At 42.3% G+C, this 20,269-nt stretch overlaps 1 protein-coding gene across 1 annotated transcript; it reads right to left on the bottom strand.

Moving 5' to 3' along the window:
• Window positions 1-10,190: 10,190 nt before the first annotated feature.
• Window positions 10,191-12,107, bottom strand: KDM4F (lysine demethylase 4F). Its single transcript, XM_004051996.3, has one exon. The coding sequence runs from the start codon at window positions 12,105-12,107 to the stop codon at window positions 10,191-10,193; it is 1,917 nt and encodes a 638-aa protein (XP_004052044.1).
• Window positions 12,108-20,269: the final 8,162 nt, after the last annotated feature.

Below are 20,269 nucleotides of genomic sequence, written 5' to 3'. Positions count from 1 at the left end.
GAGCTGACCCAAGGAACTAAAGAAACTTCTCCAATAGACTTGTATCAAAATCTCTGTGTTTAGCCTCACTTTTACTTCCAACTCTGGAGGTACCTGGTGTCACAAAATCTTGATTCCTTTTGGTTCTGCATTGGGGATTCCATTGCCCTCCAGGTTTTCTCCCTGCCAGCCTAGCATTCAGCTTTCCAGTGTTTCTTAAGATGGTTCCCACTTTTCCAGCTGCTCCTGTCTTGTCTCCTGTTCAGTTTTCTCCAGTTTAAAATACATGCAATAAAAATGCATACACCATAGGTCTCCACATCAGTGACTTTTAACATTCATATACACCCATGTAATCATCACCCAAAAGGAGATGTAGAACATTCCCATGGCCCCATCACATTCTCTCATGCCAGGAGCTTTCCAGTCAATCCCTGCTTCCCACCAGAGGCAATCATGTTCTAAACTCGATGACCACAGCTTACTTTGGTCTATATTTGCAATGAGTATGAATGAAAATATACAATAGGTTTTCACTTTGGATCTGGCTTCTTTTCCAAATCTGATGTTTGTAAGATCCAGCTATTCCTGTTGCATGTACCAGCAATACATTCCTTTTTGTTGCTGAATAATATTCAATAAGCTACAAGTTTTAATAAGCTATGAGTTTTTCTACTTATATATTCAGAGATATATGAATTATCCACAGTTCATGATTCTTATAAAATGTGTAGGTATTTAGGAGAGAACTGCTATGGATTGATGAGTGCTTAAGCTTATAGAACATTGACAAACGGTTTTTCAAAGGGGCTGTATGATGGTACATTCACAGTAGCAATGCATGTGAGAGTCAGTTGCTCTGGAAATGGAACTGTTTCTTTCAGAGCCAGAGTGCATGGTTCTAGTAAATCCAGGTGTAAAACTGGGACTGATCCATCATGCCAAAGGTCAGATGTTTGCTTCTTGTCCTTGTGACTTCTGGTGTTCAAAGTGGCATGTTTTCAATGGGGGTCACAACAATAGTTCCATACATTGGAAGCTGAGATTCTATCTCATGGCCATTTCTATCTCCTCACATCCCTAAATAACGATGCAAAGAAGGATTATAATTTCTCAGCAGGGGGACCAATCTTTATTCTCTCAAGGAAATTATGCCTTTGAAACACAAAGAAACCTAAAGTACAATTGCAGGTCAGGCCCACTACAGAGCAGACTCTAAGACTTCAGCACCAAGATCTTTAGAGTGCCCTTGGGTTCAATATCTGACTAAGGGAGGTATAGGAAGCAGGTTTGAGCACAGAGAAAAGTTGATCTGTGGTTTATGCCCAAAGATAGTCAGCCGATCCTGCAGGGACTCTGGAGCTCAAATGGCCTCAGGATTGTCCTGAGTTCAGCAGAGATGGCCAAGCTTTATGCTCCAGCACTGAGCAGTCATCGGATGTGGGCTACACTCGGAAGAGACATGGCCTTGGGTAAGGCAGCTCTCTGCAGCTGAAGGCTGTCTGCCTCCTGCATTCCAGGGCCAATGAGGCTTTTTCCTATCACATAAAAATTGATTCCTTGGTCACACAAGATGTACTGTAGGTCCAGCAGTTCTCTAGGGCTTCTCCCTTCCAGTGAGAAAGCATCTTGTGGTTCCACCATCTCAGTATTAGCTTTAGCCCCTTTTCAGCCAGGCAACTCACTCCATCTTCCTGTGTGCCTGGAGACTCTGCGTTCAGCCTCTCAGCTTGAATTTTATAGAGAATAAACTTCCATCTCTTATTACATTAGAAATGACAAAGTTGTCTGAATGAGTGAGATAGGCAAGAAAATTTGTGTTTTTCTGTTCTTTATTGAGAAGTTCAGGCAAGCACCAATTGTTTTTTACTTTGGCCCTCAAATTGCCTGGTGCTTCAACTTTGGAGCCTTAATAACATTCTGTAAGGGCAGTTAAGCAAGAGTAGTACTAAGGGGAGGGGTGGCTTGCTTCTCTGAATGTTTCCTTCTACATCCAAAACTATCACCTTCAATTTCGAAAATAAGTTTTGAATTTGTCCACTTCTGTGCATTTGCAATATGAACAATTGAGTCTAAGCAACTGTCACTCTCACTTTTAGATGGTCTGTTTCTCCTTCTGGCACATTCTCCACAGAGCAACTAAACTGATTGTTTAAATGTATAAATCACATCTTCACTGCTGTTTTACACTTCCAGTGCCTTCTCAATTCAAGTTGATAGACTACCCAATAATGCAATTAACATGAGTCACAGGGCCTAAGTGGTCTGATCTCTGCCTCTTCTTCTTCTGTGTGCCCCAGATATAAGTAAGCGTCTATCGTATCGCTGGAAAAACAAACTCACCAAGATCTATATTAGGCCTTTTGCACTTACAGTTCCCTGCAGGTGGAAAATCCCAGTATGGACCTTCTTATTTTTCTCAGTTGGGGCCCCAGAAGATCTCCTGTTCTCCGAAGCCTTCCTGGACCAGCGGCTTGGCCAGCCTCTGCCCATTCTGCCCTGTCGTCCAATCCTGCTTTAGTTCCTACACAACATACATTCCTGACTGAAACTGTCTTATTCACTTATTTGGGGGTTTATTTATTAGGCTGAGTCAATGAATTACCAGTGTGAAATATGCACACAGCTTGGAGCCTGGGAGAGAAGGGAGTCAGATGATGGCACTTTTATCCTAGGGCTGCTCATCTTTCCTAGCAAGTTGGGTCCTGCTATTTGGCTGAGTGCCAGGCTGGTCCTACCAAGCTATCCTCAAAGCATAACTGCAACCCAGTGCTCCCACACAACCAGACAGCCAGAACCTCATAACCATACGCTGAGCTCACTCACCACCACAAAATGTAACCAGCCCATAAAATATTCATAAGTGTTGCCTGAAGTGTTCTCAAATAACTGTGAAGAAAAATGCATGGAGAATAACCTCTTCCTGCAATGTTTTTGAAATTACAATATTAGAAAGAAAGTCAGATTTTACATGTTGGTGACCTTTAATATACTTGTGAACAAATACTGGCGATATCACATTTTAAATATCTCAATGACTAAATATGATGCTTTTTTTTCTGACTCTGTTGACCTAATTGGCCATAAAAGGCTAGTTTTGCAAGAAGGGGAGAGTTGAGGGAGGGAGGGAGAGATAAGGGAAGAAGATTGAAGGGGAACCACACTCCAAATTCTTCAGAAGTTCAGCAGCCTCTATAGTTGGTCCAGAGTTTGGGACACTGGGGTAGATGAGCTCTCGGCAAACCCAGGAAGACCTCGTTCTCAGAGATACTCATGTCCAGTGGATGAAATCTCAGCTGGTGACGCAGAAGTAGAAGTCTCAAGATATTACAGTGTCTGAGAGGATGAAGAAAGTATAGTGAATTTGGTAACCACCTTGGACTCAGCAGTGCCCGGGGCCCCACCACAGGAGCTAAGCACTGCAATTTTAGTGGCCTGAAAATTTGTGAAAATTCTGAGTTGTAAATGTGACCAATCTCAAGAAACCCCCACAGAGCAGATCAGTGGGATATAAAAGCTGACCATGGGCACAGGGGCGAGGCTCCAGCAGCACCCAGAATCCTTGGCAGGATGCTGGATCCTGGGCTCAGTGGTACAGGCCTATCCATCAAAGCTGCGTCTGTGGGCAGAGGCTTAGGTTCAGGGCCTGGAGGTGTGCAGTCTGTGACCACCAAAAGGCACCTCCTGGCCAGATGGAGCCTGGAGGATTGGCTTCTGAACCCCCGGTTACAAAGGATAAGGACCACAACCACATCTACCAGTTGAAAGGTTCAGACCAAGGTTGACAAAGCCAGGGTGGGCAGTGGGTCCAAGCTAAGGTCCTGGGCTAGGAAGCATCACTGCAGACTAAATTGGCCACAGGAACACTGGGCACAGAAATGTGAGGCAACAGGCACCACAGCTGGAGGTCATAGGCTGAGTGGGTCATGGCCCTGGTGACACAGGTGGTGCCTCAGTCCAGAGAGCCCTCTCAGGCACTTGGATCTTCTATGAGGTGGCCATCTCCAGGCTGGCTTGTGCCCTGGATTCCATGGGGTCTGCAACTAATCCCTCTTGCCTGGGTTTCCACAGCTCATAGCACTTGGGTTACAGGATGCCCATGACAGCATCCAGGGAAAAGATCACAGTGGCTTCCACACCACTGCACTGAGGCCACTTTGCTTATCACATGGTGGCAAAATTCATGGCCTCCTTGAAATTGAAGCCATGGCTGAAGTCAGCATGGTGGCCATAGGGAAGCCATTTAGATATTTAGCCCCCTCCTTGAGTTTTCCCTGCATTCAGCCTTATCAACTGCAACTACAACAAAATAAATTTTGTCTCTTCCCTTCCATTAATTATAGCTCTAAAAATTTTTGCAGTGGTTAACAGCACTAATTCCATAAATTATTGACTGAAATGCCTCAAATACCTCACATTGAGGAAAATGCTGGCTTGGGTCTAAAATAGCTAACTAGTAGATAGAGAATTTTTGAATTTTATTTTAAGGAAGGATTCATTGCTTCCTTGTGGGTGTGTGTAAAACAAGACTGTTGAATTATATCAAATGCCTATCAACATCTATAAACATGATCATATAACTTTTCTTCTGGTTGTATTTACAGGATAAATTATATTCCTAGATTTCCTTCTTTAACCCATCACTGCCTTCCTGCAATAAACCCCATGTAGTCATTGTATGTCATTCTTTTAATTTATTTAGATTCTCTTAGCTAATATTTAAGTTAAAATTTTTACATTGATGTTCATCAATAAGTTTTGTCCATCATTTTCTCTCATTCTGCAGTTCATCAGGATTTTCTGTCAATGATGTGCTTATTTTAAAGCTTGAATTTTTTCTCATTTTAAAGGCCTATTTATACTTGAAATAAAATTTTCACACAATTCCTCTGTGAAATTGTCTAATCCTTGGCATTTTTGAAGAGTCAGATCTTCCGCCATCTTTCTGTATTTCATACACAGAAATTTATGTCTTAAACTTTCTATGTAGTAAGTTAATTTTTCTAAAAACATCCATATCATTGGAACTTTATGTTGATTTATTATTTTACAGTTATTCTGACTCATTTTCTGTGTATATGCATATCAATTCCTTCTTGCTACTTTCATATAATTGATCTTTTCCTAACTTGTAAATCAGAAGCTTAATCCAGTTAATTTTATTATTTGAATGTGATGAAGAAAATAATTAAGGCTGCAAGTTTTCCCCTCAGCACTATTCTAAATGAATCTCGTATATTCCTTTTTGTATGTTATTAAGTTTTAAATTTAAAAACACTCCAGTAAATGCTTATTGCATTCCAGGCATTGGCATTAACAAATTACTATATTCACTCATAGAACTGTCAACTAAACACATGAGGTAGGTGCTATCTCCATTTTACATTGAGGAAACTGAGTCATTAAGTAATTTTCAAGGTCACACTAGCTGGTAAGAGAAGCTGGAATTCAAAATCAGGTTATCTTGCTCTACAGTTCATATTCTTAATAGATATTTATTGTTTTGTGGAAATTTGGCTTTTATGATTTGTGCTTCCCTCAAATCTGAGATCCATTCAATAAAAAAAAATTTAACCTACCAGGAAAAGGACCTGTACATTTTCTGACTTTCAAAAATATTTCAAATTTTATTGCATGATAATTCAGAATGTTTGAATTTTTTTTCATTTTGTTTAAAGAAGATATTGATATTTTCTATTCACACTGATATATTGTCAAATTTTGTGATTGATTCTTTGGCAGGATAGGTTGTCAAGGACCTGACATATACTTGGGATGCAGTGACCGTGGTGACCATAGAGCCAATACAATAAGCCTTAGCAGTCATATTGTAACTGAGCTCACTCAAGCAAAGCTATCTTTAGTAGGGACTTTCCCTTCCAGAGAGCATGCACATTTTGATTTTACCTGTCCTTAAACTGATCTTTTGCTCATTACAATAGTAAAAAACACACCCATGGGTGGAGATTTAAGATGCTAATGAGACATGGGATGTATGAATAAGCATGTACAGCTACTGTACATGTACAGAAGACCATCAGGACCTGCTTACTAGTAACACCTGTTACCACCTTCTTATGAATAACCGTGTAAAACTCCCATAATGGGGGTTTCTCCAGCAATAATCAATGCTGTCTCACCCTAACAAGCAGCCTTCCCTGAATTCCTTCCCTCTCAATGTTTACAGTCTATTCTGCACTTAACTTTCAAAATATTATTTTTCTTTCACAATAAATTACTCTATGCTGTTCTTCTTTTGCTGTATGTCTCTTGTTTAATTTATTTTAAACTAAGAAGAACCAGAGGTATCACAACAGCTGTCAACAGCACCTGAAGAGAGGAAGTATTTTCTATCAGCTGGTTTGTCAATTCTACCTTATTGTTAATGTTGTCTAAGTTTTTCATATCCTTAGGTTTCTCTGTTTTTTCTGGCTTGGATGAATAAGGTGGCTATGTTAGTTCATTCTCACTTTGCTATAAAGAATATACCCAGGTAATTTATAAAGAAAAGAGGTTTAATTGGCTCACAGGTCTGCGGACTGTACAGGAAGCATAGCAGTGTCTGGTCTGGGGGAGGACTCAGGAAACCTACAATCATGATGGAAGGCAAAGGGGAAGTAGGGACATCTTTCATGGTGGGAGCAGGAGGAAGGCCGGCGGGAGGTGCTACACACTTTTAAACAACAAGATCTTGTGAGAACTCTATCACAAGAACAGCACTAGGGGGATGGTGCTGAACCATTCATGAGAAACCACCACTACAAGCCAATCACCTCCCACCAGAGCCCACCTCCAAAACTGAGGATTTCAATTCTATGTGAGATGTGAGTGGGGACACAGACCCAAACCATATCAATCCTCCCCTGGCCCCCTCCTAAATCTCATGCCCTTCTCACATTGCAACATATAATCATGCCTTCTCAAATGTTCCCCAAAGTCTTAACTCATTTCAGCATTAACGGAAATGTCCAAAGTCCAAAGTCTCATCTGAGACAAGGCAAATCCCTTCTGACTATAAGCCTGTAAAATCAAAAACAAGTTAATTACTTCCAAGATAGAGTGGGGGTACAGGCATTGGGTAAAGACTCCTGTTCTAAAACGGAGAAATCGGCCAAAATAAAGAAGCTAGAGACCCCAAGCAAGTCTGAAACCTAGCAGGGCAGACATTAAATCTTATACTTCCAAAATAGGCTCCTTGGACTCCACGTCTCATATCCAGAGCACAGTAGTGCATGGTGTGTACTCCCAAGGTCTTGCATAGCTGTGCTCCTGTGTCTTTGCAGGGTTCAGCCCCTGCAGCTGCTCTCATGGGCTTGTGTTAAGTGCCTGCAGCTTTTCCAGAAGTAGGGTGGAAACTGCTGGTTGGTCTACCATTCAGGGATCTGGAGGAAAGTGATCCTTTTCTCACAACTCTGCTAGGCAGTACCCAGTGGAGACTCCGTGTGGGGGTTCCAACCTCACATTTCTGCTCTGTACCGCTATAGTGGAGGTTCTCTGTGAGACCCTTGCCCCTGCAGCAGACTCCTGCCTGCACATGCAGGCTTTTCCATACATCCTCTGAAATCTAAGCAGAAGCTCTCAATCCTCAATTCTAGCATTCTGTGCACCCTTGAACTTAACACCACGTGGAAGCCTCCAAGGCTTATGGCTTTCACACTCTGAAGCAATGGTCTGAGCTCTACCTGGGCCCCTTGAGCCACAGCTAGAGCTGGAGCAACTGGGATGCAGGCAGCAGTGTCCACAGGCTGTACAGGACAGCAGGGCTCTAAGCATGGTCCACAAAACCATTCTGTCCTCCTAGACATCCAGGCTTGTGATGGGAAGCATTGCCACTAAGGTCTCTGATATGCCTTCAAGATGTTTTTCTTAATATTTTGGCTACTAATACTTGCCTTCCTTTTAGTGATGTAAATTTCTGCAGCCAGCTTGAATTCCTCCCCTAAAAATGTGCTTTTCTCTTCTGCTACATGGCCAGGCTGCAAATTCCTTAAACTTTTACATTTTGCTGCCCTTTTGTACTCTGCTTCACTGGAACTGGATATAAGTTCCACTTTCAGGTCATTTCTTTGTTCATGAATGTGAGCCTAGGCTGTTAGAAGCAGACAGGCCAGATCTTAAACTCTTTGCTGCTTAAAAATTTCTTCTGCCAGATACCCTAAATCATCACTCTCAAGTTCAAAGTTCCACAGATCCTTAGAAAGAGGCACAGTGCAGCCAACCTCTTGGCTAACACATAACAGAAATAAACTTTGCTCCAGTTCTCAATAAATTCTTCTCCTCAATCTGAGACCTACTCACACTGGAATTCATTTTCCATATCACTATCATGATTTTGGTCACAACAATATAACAAGTGTCTAGGAAGTTCCAAACTTTCCCTCAACCTCCTATAGTCTTCTGGGCCCTCCACACTCTTCCAACCTCTGCTGATTACCCAATTCCAAAGCCAATTCTACATTTTCAGAAATCTTTGTAACAATTACCTATTCCTGGTACCAATTTGCTGTATTAGTTCGTTCTCTCATTGCTATAAGAAAAATACTTGAGACTGGGTAATTTATGTAGAATAGTTTTATTTGGGTCATGGTTCTAAAAGATATACAGAGAGCATAGAAGCTTCTGCTTCTGGAGAGGCCTCAGGAAATTTACAATCATGGCAGAAGATGAAGGAGAAGCAGGCACATCTTATATGTCTGGAGCAGAAAGAAGAAAGATGGGGGGGAGGTGCTACACACATTTATTTATTTATTTATTTATTTATTTATTTATTTATTTATTTATTTATTTTGACGTGGAGTCTCACTCTGTCGCCCAGGCTGGAGTGCAGTGGCATGATCTTGGCTCACTGCAACCTCCACCTTCCAGGTCCAAGTGATTCTCCCATCTCAGCATCCCAAGTAGCTGGGATTACAGGTGCCCACCACCATGCCCAGCTAATTTTTGTATTTTTAGTAGAGATGGGTTTTCACCATGTTGGCCAAGCCAGTATAAAACTCCTGACCTCAGGTGATCCACTCGCCTCAGCCTCCCAAAGTGCTGGGATTATAGGCATGAGCCACCACACCCAGCCATGCTACAGACTTTTAAACAATGAGATCTTGTGAGAATTCTAGTGGGAGAACAACACCAGGGTGATGGTGCAAAACAGTTCACGAGAAACTGCCCCCATGATCCAATCACCTCCCACCAGGCCCTAAATCCAACACTGGGTACTACACTTCCACATGAGATTTAAACCGTGTCAGTGACTTCAATGGGCCTGTGTTTAATGAGTCTCTTTCTGTTTTATATAAGTCATACTTTATCAAACTTACTTCAATATTCATGACTGCTGCAATTTCATTGTAAAATTTAGCCTTTTACATTGAAGAGAAGCCTTCTATGTACCTTTGGTCTTCATTCAGCTTAGACTTGTATTAAGATCTGTGACTCTACTTTCATGTTTGTTCTTTCCTAGGTATACTTTTGCCATTCCTTTGTCTCAATCACTTTTCTTCATCACTTTTTTTGATACATCTTTTATATAATTCTAATATTAAAAACATGTATTAAGAATTTTTTTTCTTTGCAGATACACACTAGAGATAGCAAATTTAATACATATCAAAAACATTACAAAGTATCTCTGGGGCCATGAATGGCTAGCAAACTCAGTTGGTCTACAGGTCTAGTTTTGTGCATGAACAGTGGATGGTGGCCTGGGGTGGAGTGCATGTTGCAGTTGAAGGATTGTGAGAAGCCCCAAAACTCACTGGGGCTGTAGCAATGTCCAATGGAATCCAGGGCCAGAGAAACAGAGGACCAAATGGAAGGTAAAAATGAGGGATTCAGTGAGATTCTCAGCATCATCCAATGTGAGTCCAAATTACTGTGGGATCTGGACCCATAGCACTGTAAGGGAGGTATCCTGAGGGCACAAAAGCAACAAGTGCTGTCCATGGCATCTGGCCATGGTGAAGGCCACAGGCACAATGATTAGGAGAAGACAGAGAGTTCCTGAGAGATATTACAACATCCTACGGCAACCTTTGGGGTGGGGAGTTCAATGACCTCTGGGAGCCCTGGTTGTCACAGTTGGAGACAGCATCTGGGGGCCTTGGAAATTCGTCAGTTATTGGAGGTAAAGAATCTTCACTGTGGAGAGGCCCAGGCCAGAATTGTGCTTGGCAGGAATCTTCTCTGATTCCTGGGGTTGGGATAAGAAGTAGATATCACTTGACATTTGACACCATATTCAATAGCCATGGGTCCAGAGGATTGATCATGCATTGGAGGAAAATATCTCCAAATTCAGTGGCGTATCTCTGTCTGGCTTTAGCCCCAGCAGATGAGTCAGGGGCCCAGGAGATCCTGGAAAACTTTGTTGGGACCGGAACCCTAGAGGCATAAGAATGGTCCATTGCTACAACCTTGGCCAGATTCACCGGGGATTTCCAGTCTCCACCAGTGTCCCCGGACAATGTAATCAAAGGCACAGTGACACTGGGAGGAGTCATAGGGACAACAAGAGGAAGACTACTAGCAGTGCTGTCGAGGGATAGCAGGCAGGGGCCAGGGTGCATGGGTTCATCAGGATCCAGTGGGGGCCCCAGGGGTTGAAGATCAGGGGCACAACAGCAGCCAGAAGCCTTGGCAAAATGCGGAAGGCCACCGCTCAAAGGTGCGGGTTTGTCTGTCAAAGCTTCATTGGCGAACTGGAGCTGAGGTTTGCGGCCTGGAGCTCTGCTCCCTGTCCCCACTGAGGGGCGCCTCTTAGCTGCAGACTGAACAGTTGTCTCCTCAGTCCCCAGTTCTCGAGGACGACGACCACGGCCTCGACCACGACCTCGACCACGACCACAGCCACGACAAGGACCCCCCCTGCCAGTGGAAGGGGGAAGAACCCAGGCTGACGTCTCCAGGGTTTGGATTGCAGATCCAGGCACAGCATCGGTACCACCGCCCTTTGGGTTGTAACAGAGCCTTGGGGCCACAGTCCGTGTGGGACAGCTGGTTATGTGGTTCCTGAGATGCCTCAGGCCCAGAGCAGCTCTCCTAAGTGCTATGTCCTCCCTCCAGTTGCTCGGCTCTTGGCTTTCTGCAACCCTGGGCTCCATGTAATCCACAACAGTCAAGTCTTGCCTGTGTTTCCAGAGCTCATAGCTCTCTGGTTGCAGGACGCGCACGAAGGCATCCATGGAAAAGGTCACTCTCGCCTCCCCGCAGCTACACTGTGAAGCCACTTTACCATAATCAATCCATCGTGGAGTGGCAAAGTTGATGGCCTCTGCGCAGTTGAAGCCGTGATTGAAGCCAGCATGGTAGCCATAGGGAAAGGTCACCATGAACTCTCCAGCCTCCTGAGTCATGCGATTGAAGGGGATCCCATTCTTTTTGAGAACTGTAGGCGAGATGAGGGCCACTTTGTGCCGCAGGAAGCCATCACAGCCCCGGGAATTGCCTGGGAAGAGCTCCCTGGCCAGGCATTCCAGGCGCTGACCATGTTCTGGGGGCACCACGTACCAAGTTTTGGGCTCCCCAAAGTGCAGGTAGTTGATGCTGTAAAGGTCCATGTCCTCCGTGTGCCAAGCAAACGTGGTCTTCCACATGCCAAAGTACAGGTAGGGTGTGTTGACACCCTCGATGACAACCCCACATTCCTGCTCCAACAGGTCCAGAATTGTTCCCAGGTGTCCTAGGTTCCATTGTTTAGTGCTTTCTTCAAATAAGGAGCTGCTGATATCAGCACCATAAATTGGTGGATTACCGGGATGGCTCTTCCAGTATTGTTGCTCCAAATCTGCGAAACTCTGGTGTGGTGGAGTCTGATATTTTTTACTGTTTGCCAAGTGGCGATACTTCCCCACGGTCATGGCTTTCTTCTTTTTATGGTATTGAGTAAACACACCTGCCTGCCCAGAGGTCACCTGCTGGAGGGGAGTGGCTATTAAGATGTCTTCGATATCATCATAAGTCTTTCTGGCTTTCCATTCCTTGGGTGGAATTACCTTGGCGAGGCCAGCTCGGTGTGCGCCTTGGGACTCCATGTAAGCAACATATTTGTTGAAATCTGTAAATTCTTCCATGGTTGGGTAAAACGTCATGATGGTATGACTTGTGTTCTGGGGACTGGAGTGCACAGACTTCATGGCTGCACACAAGAAGCAGCTGACTCCCAAGTTCTTTGGTGTCCTCTAAATGCCTGAGAGTGCTGGGGAGGAATTTCTTTTCTCTGCTTTGTTTTTTCAAAATACTTTGGTTTATCTGTGAGGGAGTAATTCACACTTGAACTTTTGAACAAGTGAGATCTTTCAGAGGCTTCTGACTTCCCAGGGGTACTCTGCTCTAGTCAGTATTTTTTTGTCCAAAGAAAATAGAATATGTGCCAGTGGGGCAGGCGCCCCAGCTGGAGTCCCAGCTCCACCTGCAGCTCTGTGAGTTTCCTCAGTTGGGGGTGTCACTGTGAGGCTTCTCTTGATTCTCAGGCTTGGGTGCCCCAGTTGCTGGTAACTCCACTGTACCCGGACGTCTCTTCTAGGAAATCAAATCAGTAAACCTAAACAACAACACAAAATACAGAATATTTGAAAACACATGTATAACCAGACAAAAGAAATACTCAGCTAGTATTAAGCTAAACTAAAGGGTATGCTGTGTTAACATCAGGATGTAAGGTCAAATAATAAAACAGAAAAAGAGCAGCATCTAATCAAACTAAGAGTGAAAATGATCAAGTTTGCAAAGGAATGAATTAAGCAATCCACTCAAGAAACTGGATGCATTAACATCAAAGGAAACAATGAAAATAAAGACACAAGCAGAAACCATTGCAAAAGGAAACAGAACCTCCAACAGGAATGATGACAAATAGCTAAAACTTGACTTTTCAAAAAGATGGTGAGAAGTAAAAAGCCATAGGCATGAAGAGAAAAGAAAATACAAATGAAACAATTGAGATAACTTAGGGGGCATAGCTAAAAATCTTGCTGAGATGTTTTAAAAATTTTAACTGAAACTTATGAGCAACTTTAGTGAGAATAATTTTCTCAGTAGGACAAATATCAAAAAGTGCTCCAACAGAGAAATAAAATGACCTGACTTCCACCAAAAACTCACAATTCCTGATGAAAATACTCCAGGACCCAGAGAGAAGGTTTCCTCTTGGTAGCTGAACTCCAAATGCAGCCCCACGTTGCAAAGACCCTGGCTTTATACCTGGGCGGCATCCTAACCCAATCAGTGCCCAGCTAATGTAATCACTGGGCTGGGTCCAGATTAGGCATCCCACCCATTTGTGCCCCTCCCTTTTGTTTTACATTTAAATCCTAGAACAATGCTAAGTGATTAAAAGTCAAGTTATGGGAACAGGGAATCTAAATAAATACTAAAAGAAACCGAGGGTAACAATATTAATATCCAGTGTATATATAAGATCCAAGAGGGACATTTTATAGTTAATGAAAAAAAATTCATAGGAAAATATTATAGGGATGAACTTTATGCACCTAACCACACAACAGTGACACACTGAAGCCAAGACTGAGAGTTGTTGTAAGGTCAAACAGTAAAATCTGCAATCGTGGTGGGAGTTGTGTGTGTGTGTGTTTAACATTATCCTTTCAGAAACCAATAAGGTAGAGCAGAAAATTAATGTTTAGTAATATGTACAAGCTTAAGAACTTTGAGGATAGAGATTGTAACAATTAAAAAGCAAATGTGAAATGCTTTTCGGTACATAGGTAACATTTATAATAGATAAATTTACCAATATAGGACTACAAAGTAAATATCAAATAAAAATTATATTAAATGAATATACTGGCCAAAATGAAATGAAATTGAAAGTCAACAATACAAAACCTGAATCCAAATTTATTTGAATCCATATTTATTTGAAAATTAATATGCACATTTCTAAAATCCTGTTGATCTTCACGTTGAACTCAAGCAGTGAGTAAAAGCAAAATGGAACAAAATTCCGCAGAAGAAAATGAAAGATAGAAGTAATGATAGAAAGATAAAAGGAAAAATGTATACTAAAAGGTGATTAATAAAACTAAAATCTGATAGTTTTTTAAAGAAAAAATACATAAGTGGAAGTATTGATAAAGAACACTTTCTAGACCTGGGCAAGTAATATACAGAAAGAGCCCAAAGCACTTGTAGCCAAGGAAAATAAAAACTCCGTAAATACACACAATAAAAAATGCAGTTACATCCAGTGGGACAGAAGGAAAACAATTCCCAATGGCCAAATCTCCAACAAATTGAGCAAGAAAATATGTAAATTGAATTATAATCCAAAATATGAAATAAATATCTATGAGTTCATACTGATATAAATTAAAGATTAAGTAAACAAACAGCTGAGAAGTGACAAAGCTCTCTTTCCTAAGAATTCTAAACAAATTAAATTAATTAAAATATTGTCTATTTTGAAAATGTTATGACCCTATATAAATATAAATAGAATTGTGTTTTATGTATTTTCATGTATTTTTTGTGTGGCATTTCCCTCATCTATGTTCTTCTGTGCAGCTGTACTTTGTCTTGTTTCCTTGCTGTAATTTATTCAATGGTATAAATGTTTGCGTTTTTAATGGGTATTTAGTTCCTTTCTACTTTTGACCTCTTACAAAAAAAAAATGTTGCTCTGAAAATGCTTGGACATGGATAGCGCTTGGGGCTCACATGTACTCCTGTCTATGAATAGATATCTTGGTCACAGAAGGCAGTCAGGCCTCCATATCCTCTGGGTTCAGCAGCAGTGGATTCAACCAACCGAGGATCAAATGCATTCATAAAAAGAAAGAAACGGTGAAAAATAATGGTACAATAAAAACAACAAAAAATAGAGTAAACAACTACTTGCCTGGCATGCTAACCCAAGATTGAGCTTTCTAGAATTTAGTAAGATGGTTCTTACTTTTCTAGCTGCCTTTGTCTTGTCTCCTATTTGCTTTTCTCCAGTTTAAGATACAGGCAGTAAAACACATAGATCTTAGGTCTCCACTTTAGTGAGTTTTAAAAATTATATACACCCATGTAATCAACACATAAAAGATGTAGAACATTAGCACAGCCCCATAGGATTCTCTCAGGACAGAAGCTTTCCAGCCAATCCCAACTCGCCACCAGAGGCAACCACTTTCTAAGTTCTATGATTACAGGGGAGTATGGCCTGATTTGGGAATGAATAGGAATGGAATCATACAGTAAGTATTCACTTGGATTTTGCTACTTTTCCCATATGGGATGTTTGTGAGATCATCTATCCTGTTGCATGCACCAGCAGTTCACTCCTTTCAATTGATGAATAATATTTTAATACACTATAGTTTTTCTACTCATCTTTTCAGAGATGTATGGATTGTTCACAGTTCTTCATTCTTACCAGTTGGGCAGATACCTAGAAGGAGATTTGCCAGAGACAGATGAGTGTGCAAGTTTATAGAAGACTGACACAGTTTTTCAAAGGGGCTGTATGATGTCATATTCCCACTAGCAATGCATGTGAGAAACCATTGCTCTGGACATGAGACTGTTCCTCTCAGAGCCAGAGTGCATGGTTCCAGTAAATCCAGGCATAAAACAGGGACTCATTCATCATGCCAATGTAAGATGTTTGCTTTTTGTCCTCATGACTTCTGGTGTTCAAAGGAACATGTTTTCAATGGAGTCACAACAATAATGCCACACATAGGAAGCTGAGATTCCCAAGTGGCCATTTCAGTCTCCTCACATCACTGAATAACCATGCAAAGAAGGAATATAATTTCAGCAGGGTGGTAATTGATCTTTATTCTCTCAAGGAAATATGCCATTTAAACACAAAGAAACCTGAAGTACACTTGCAGGTCAGGTTTACTACAGAGCATACTCTAAGATGTCAGCACCAAGATCTTTCTTAAAGAGTGTCCTTGGGATCCGTATCTGAGAAAGGGAGGAGGGGGAAGCAGGTGTGAGCACAGGGAAATGTTGATCTGTGGGTTAGGGCCAAAGATAGGCAGCCGATCCTGCAGGGAGCTCTGGAGCTCAAATGGCTTTGCAGGGTTGTCCTGGGTTGAGCAGAGATGGTGAAGCTTCATCCTCCAGTACTGGGAAGTCATGGGATGTCAGCCGAATTGGGAAGAGGCATGGCCTTGGGTGAGGCAGCTCTCTGCAAAGGCTGTCTGCCGACTGCAGTCCAGAGGCAATGAGGCTTTTACCTATCACATAAAAGTTTATTCCTTGGTCATGCAAGATGTGCTGCGGGTCCAGCAGCTCTCTAGGGCTACTCCCTTCCTGTGAATGCAGCATGCTTTCATCTTGTGATTCCACCACGTCAGTGTTAGCGTTAACCTCGTTTCAGCCAGGCATCTCACTCCATCCTCCTCTGTGCCTGGGGTCTCTGAGTTCATCTCTCAGGTTGAATTTTCCAAAGAATAAACTTCCTTCTCTTGCTACATTAGGAAAGACAAAGTTGCCTAAATGAATGGAAGAGGCAGGAAGGTATGGGTTTTTCTGCTGTTTATTGAAAACTTTAGAGAAGCACCAATTTCTGATTATTCCTACTTTAAAATTTCCTACTGACATGCTGATAGGGTAAGAAAGGAAGTGTCCTATTAAGGATAGTACTTAACAAGCAAGGTGGCTTTCTTCTCAGAATGTTTCTTTCTGTATGAAAATATCACTTTCAATTTCCAAAATATGTTCCGTCCACTTTTGTGCACTTCCTTTTTGTTGCTGGTTTTAAAGACAGTCTGGCTCTGTCACCCAGGCTAGACTGCAGTGCTGTAATCATGGCTGACTGCAACTTTGACCTCCCAGGCTCAAGTGATCCTCCTCTCTCAGCCTCCCGAGTAGCTGGGAATATGGTCATGTGCCACTACACCCAGGTAATTTTTTTTAAACTTTCTTCTGCAGAAACTGAGTTTCACTACGCTGATGAGGCTGGCTATGCAATTTCAAAACTAACAATTAAGCCTAAGCAACTGTCACTCTCACTTGTATTATAAATGGTCAAACGGCTTCTCCTACTTGCAAACTCTCCATAGAGCCACTAAGCTGATTATTTAAATGTGTCAATCACATCTTGTCAACTGCTGTTCTAAGCTTCTGATGCCTTCTCACTTCAAGTTGAAGGAACACCAAATAATGCATTTAACTTGAAACATGAGGCTTTACATGTTCTGTCCCCAGACTCTCTCCCTTCCCCTCTCTGCCCGAGACACAAGTAAGCTTCTTTTGTATTCCTGGAAAAGGAAAATCACTAATTTCCATGGTAGGTCTATTGTACTTGCTGTTCCCCGCAAGTGGAAAATTCTGCTCTGGACTTTCTGTTTGGTCAACTAGGTCTCAAAAAGGTCTCCTGCTCTGTGAATCCATCTGGGACCCGCAGCTCAGGCAGCCCCTGCCCATTCTACTCTGTTATCTAATCCTGTTTCAGTTTCTGCACCGCAGACATTGCTGACAAAAACTGTCTTGCTTACTTAGTAGGGACTTGTTTATTGGACTGAGCCAATGAATTAACAATGTCAAATAACCCACAGCTTTGAAAAGCCAGTGGAATTTGGCTGTTTTGGCTTGTGTTTTCGTCTTATCTAAAGCTTGCCCAATAAAGAATATTCACCTTTCAGAAAAAAGCATCTCTACATTTTCTATTTTTAAAACCAATTTCTAGTTTTATTGCATGGTATTGATTTTTTCTTTTTCTTTTGATAAGTTATTGATGTTTTGTTTTCATCCTAATATATTGTCCAATTTTGTGAATCATTCATTAGCACTTGAAAAAGGTGAGTATTCTCTATTACCAGGTGCATACATTGTACCTTGTTAAGCTTGCTTGTTTTCTATATCTGTATATGTGTCCATTTCTTTTCTGTCCTCAACACAATAAAGTGACTTAATTTCTCTGGTTTTTCAAACGCTACTCCAACTTGTTTCTTACCAACTATAATTTTTCCTTAATCAAACTCACATGGGTTCTAGGCTACATCTCAACCTTCTGGCCCTAAGCCTGCACCATGTCCTCGTGGAGCTTGTCTTGAGGAGGAAAAGAGGAGGGAAATGAGACTTTACCAGGACTTTCTTCTCCACCTCTGTGGTACAGTCCTCTCTGGACTCTGCAGCCCATGCCAGCCCCTCCCAATTTCCTCCTAGAAACACAATCCCAGCACAGAAAACTCCCTGGGTAACCCTCTCCCAAGCACTGCCTGAGCCCAGCACAGGGGCCTGGGAGACCCGCCTCTGGATTCTCTGGGCAAGTGCTCAACCTACGTGGATACAGTCAGGACTTTGGCAGCCTCTGAGACCAGAAGGCCAGGAAGAAGGAAGCCCACTAGAAGCAGTGCCCACTACCCACCCATGCTCACTCTGAGAGAAGCACACAAACTTTGCACTGCCCGTCCTGTGCCAGATAAAGGGATCCCGTGAGCTTCAGTGCATGTACAGTGCTGGCTGTGAGCTTGGCAAGAGCTTCCTGGCTCCACACAGCCACCTGGTCACCATGCCCAGCTTCCCACAGAGCCACATGGTACCCATAGTGAGTTACCACTAGCAGGAATAAAAAGATGTGGAGCACACCTTTCCCTAGGCTCTAACTGACTATTTGAAGAATGAAAATTCTGTTTCAAAGCCACGGAGACATCCATGATAAGGGGATATTGAAAGAAACTCTAGACTCCTAAACCTGGGACGTAGGATAGAACTGAGAGATCCATGAATTCTCCACCATAGTAATAAATGTTGGTGTGCATATAGTTGGTAGAAAAGTACAAGGTATGTTGCTGTCAGAAGTTTCCCCAAATTCATGAGAAGTGACACAATTAACTTTTAATCTAACATTTTAATTTCGTTTAAATTTAATTATAATTTTTGAAATTAAGATGATATTAAAAACTAATTTACCACAGATATATATCAGATCTCCAGTCAAGGCAGATGCAAAGGCATATTAATGATGTCCAAGGAAGAATATGGAACTTCTAAAAGATGATTAAAATGGTTTTACCAGGGACTCACACAGATACTTTTATACCAGTGTTCATAACAGCACCATGCACATAGCCAAAAGGAGGAAACAACCGAAGTGTCCATCCATGGATGATTGGAATAAGCAAAATGTGGTGTATACATATGATGCAATATTATTCAACCTTGAAAATGAAGGAAATTCTGACACATGCTGCAGCATGGATGCACCTTGAGGACACCATGCTAAGTGAAACAACTAGAAATAAAAAGACAGATATTATATCATTGCGCTTATATGAAATACCTAAAATTTATTCATTTTATGTTAAGATCTACCACCCCTCTTTTCTTTTGCTTGCATTTTCCTTGATCTAGTTTCGCCCATTCTTTTGTTTTTCAATCATTCGGAATCACTTAGCTTTAGGTTTATCTCTTTTATAATAGTGATTTTAAAATATGTTTTCAGGATATTCCTTTCTTTACTTGGTAGATACACACTAGGAAAAATTAATTTAATAAACAGGAGACAGCCCCTGGTAGCCTTGGGTATATATTAGTTCTTCAAGGTAAAAGAGACTGAGACAATCCCAGGCTCAAATTGTGCTTGGATGGAGCCTTCTTTGGCTAGTAGGGTTAGGTTATGGTCAGAGGGACAGCCACATTTGGCAATATATTCAGTAGCCATGGGTTCAAAGGATTAAGATAATGTAACAGAGGCACATAGCTCCAAATTCAGAGGTGCAGCACTGTCTTGCTTCAGCCCGGGGAGATGAGTCAGGGCCCAGCATATTCTGACAACATCAGTTGGGGCCAAGACCCCAGAGGTATAAGAATGATCCATTGCTACAACCTCAGCCAGGTTCAAGGGGCCTTGCACTCTCCAGCAGCATCTCTGGAGAATCTTCTCAGCATCATAATGATGTTGGGAGGAATCAGTGGAACATAGTCAGGGTGGTTCAGTGTCATGCTGTCTGGGGATGTCAGATACGCACACATCAAAGCATCAGATCCAAAGTCTCTCCAAAGGTTGAAGATGGGGGCACTGCAGCTCCTGGAAGCCTTGATGGGATACTGAGATGCAGGCATGAGAGATACAGGCTTGTCTATCAAAGTTCCATCCCAAGTAGGGGCAAAGCCCCAGGATCAAGAGCTCTGTGTGCTGTGCCACTTGGTGGGAGACTAGAGGATCCCCTCCTGAGCTCCTAGTTCCTGAAGAAGACCACCACGACCACCTCTTCCAGTTGACAGGCAGAGAACCAGGGCAAACAGACCCAAGATAGATGGTGGGCCATGGTGTGTTCTTGGGAGCCTCTGGGGTCAATGACCTTTGGATGGGCATCAGTTTCCTGGGCTGCCA

Source organism: Gorilla gorilla, chromosome 9 (genome assembly GCF_029281585.2).
Source record: "Gorilla gorilla gorilla isolate KB3781 chromosome 9, NHGRI_mGorGor1-v2.1_pri, whole genome shotgun sequence".
NCBI classification, from domain to species: Eukaryota; Metazoa; Chordata; class Mammalia; order Primates; family Hominidae; genus Gorilla; species Gorilla gorilla.
The sequence above is the reverse complement of the archived record's forward strand: the minus strand, read 5'-3'. Positions and strand labels throughout refer to the sequence as shown.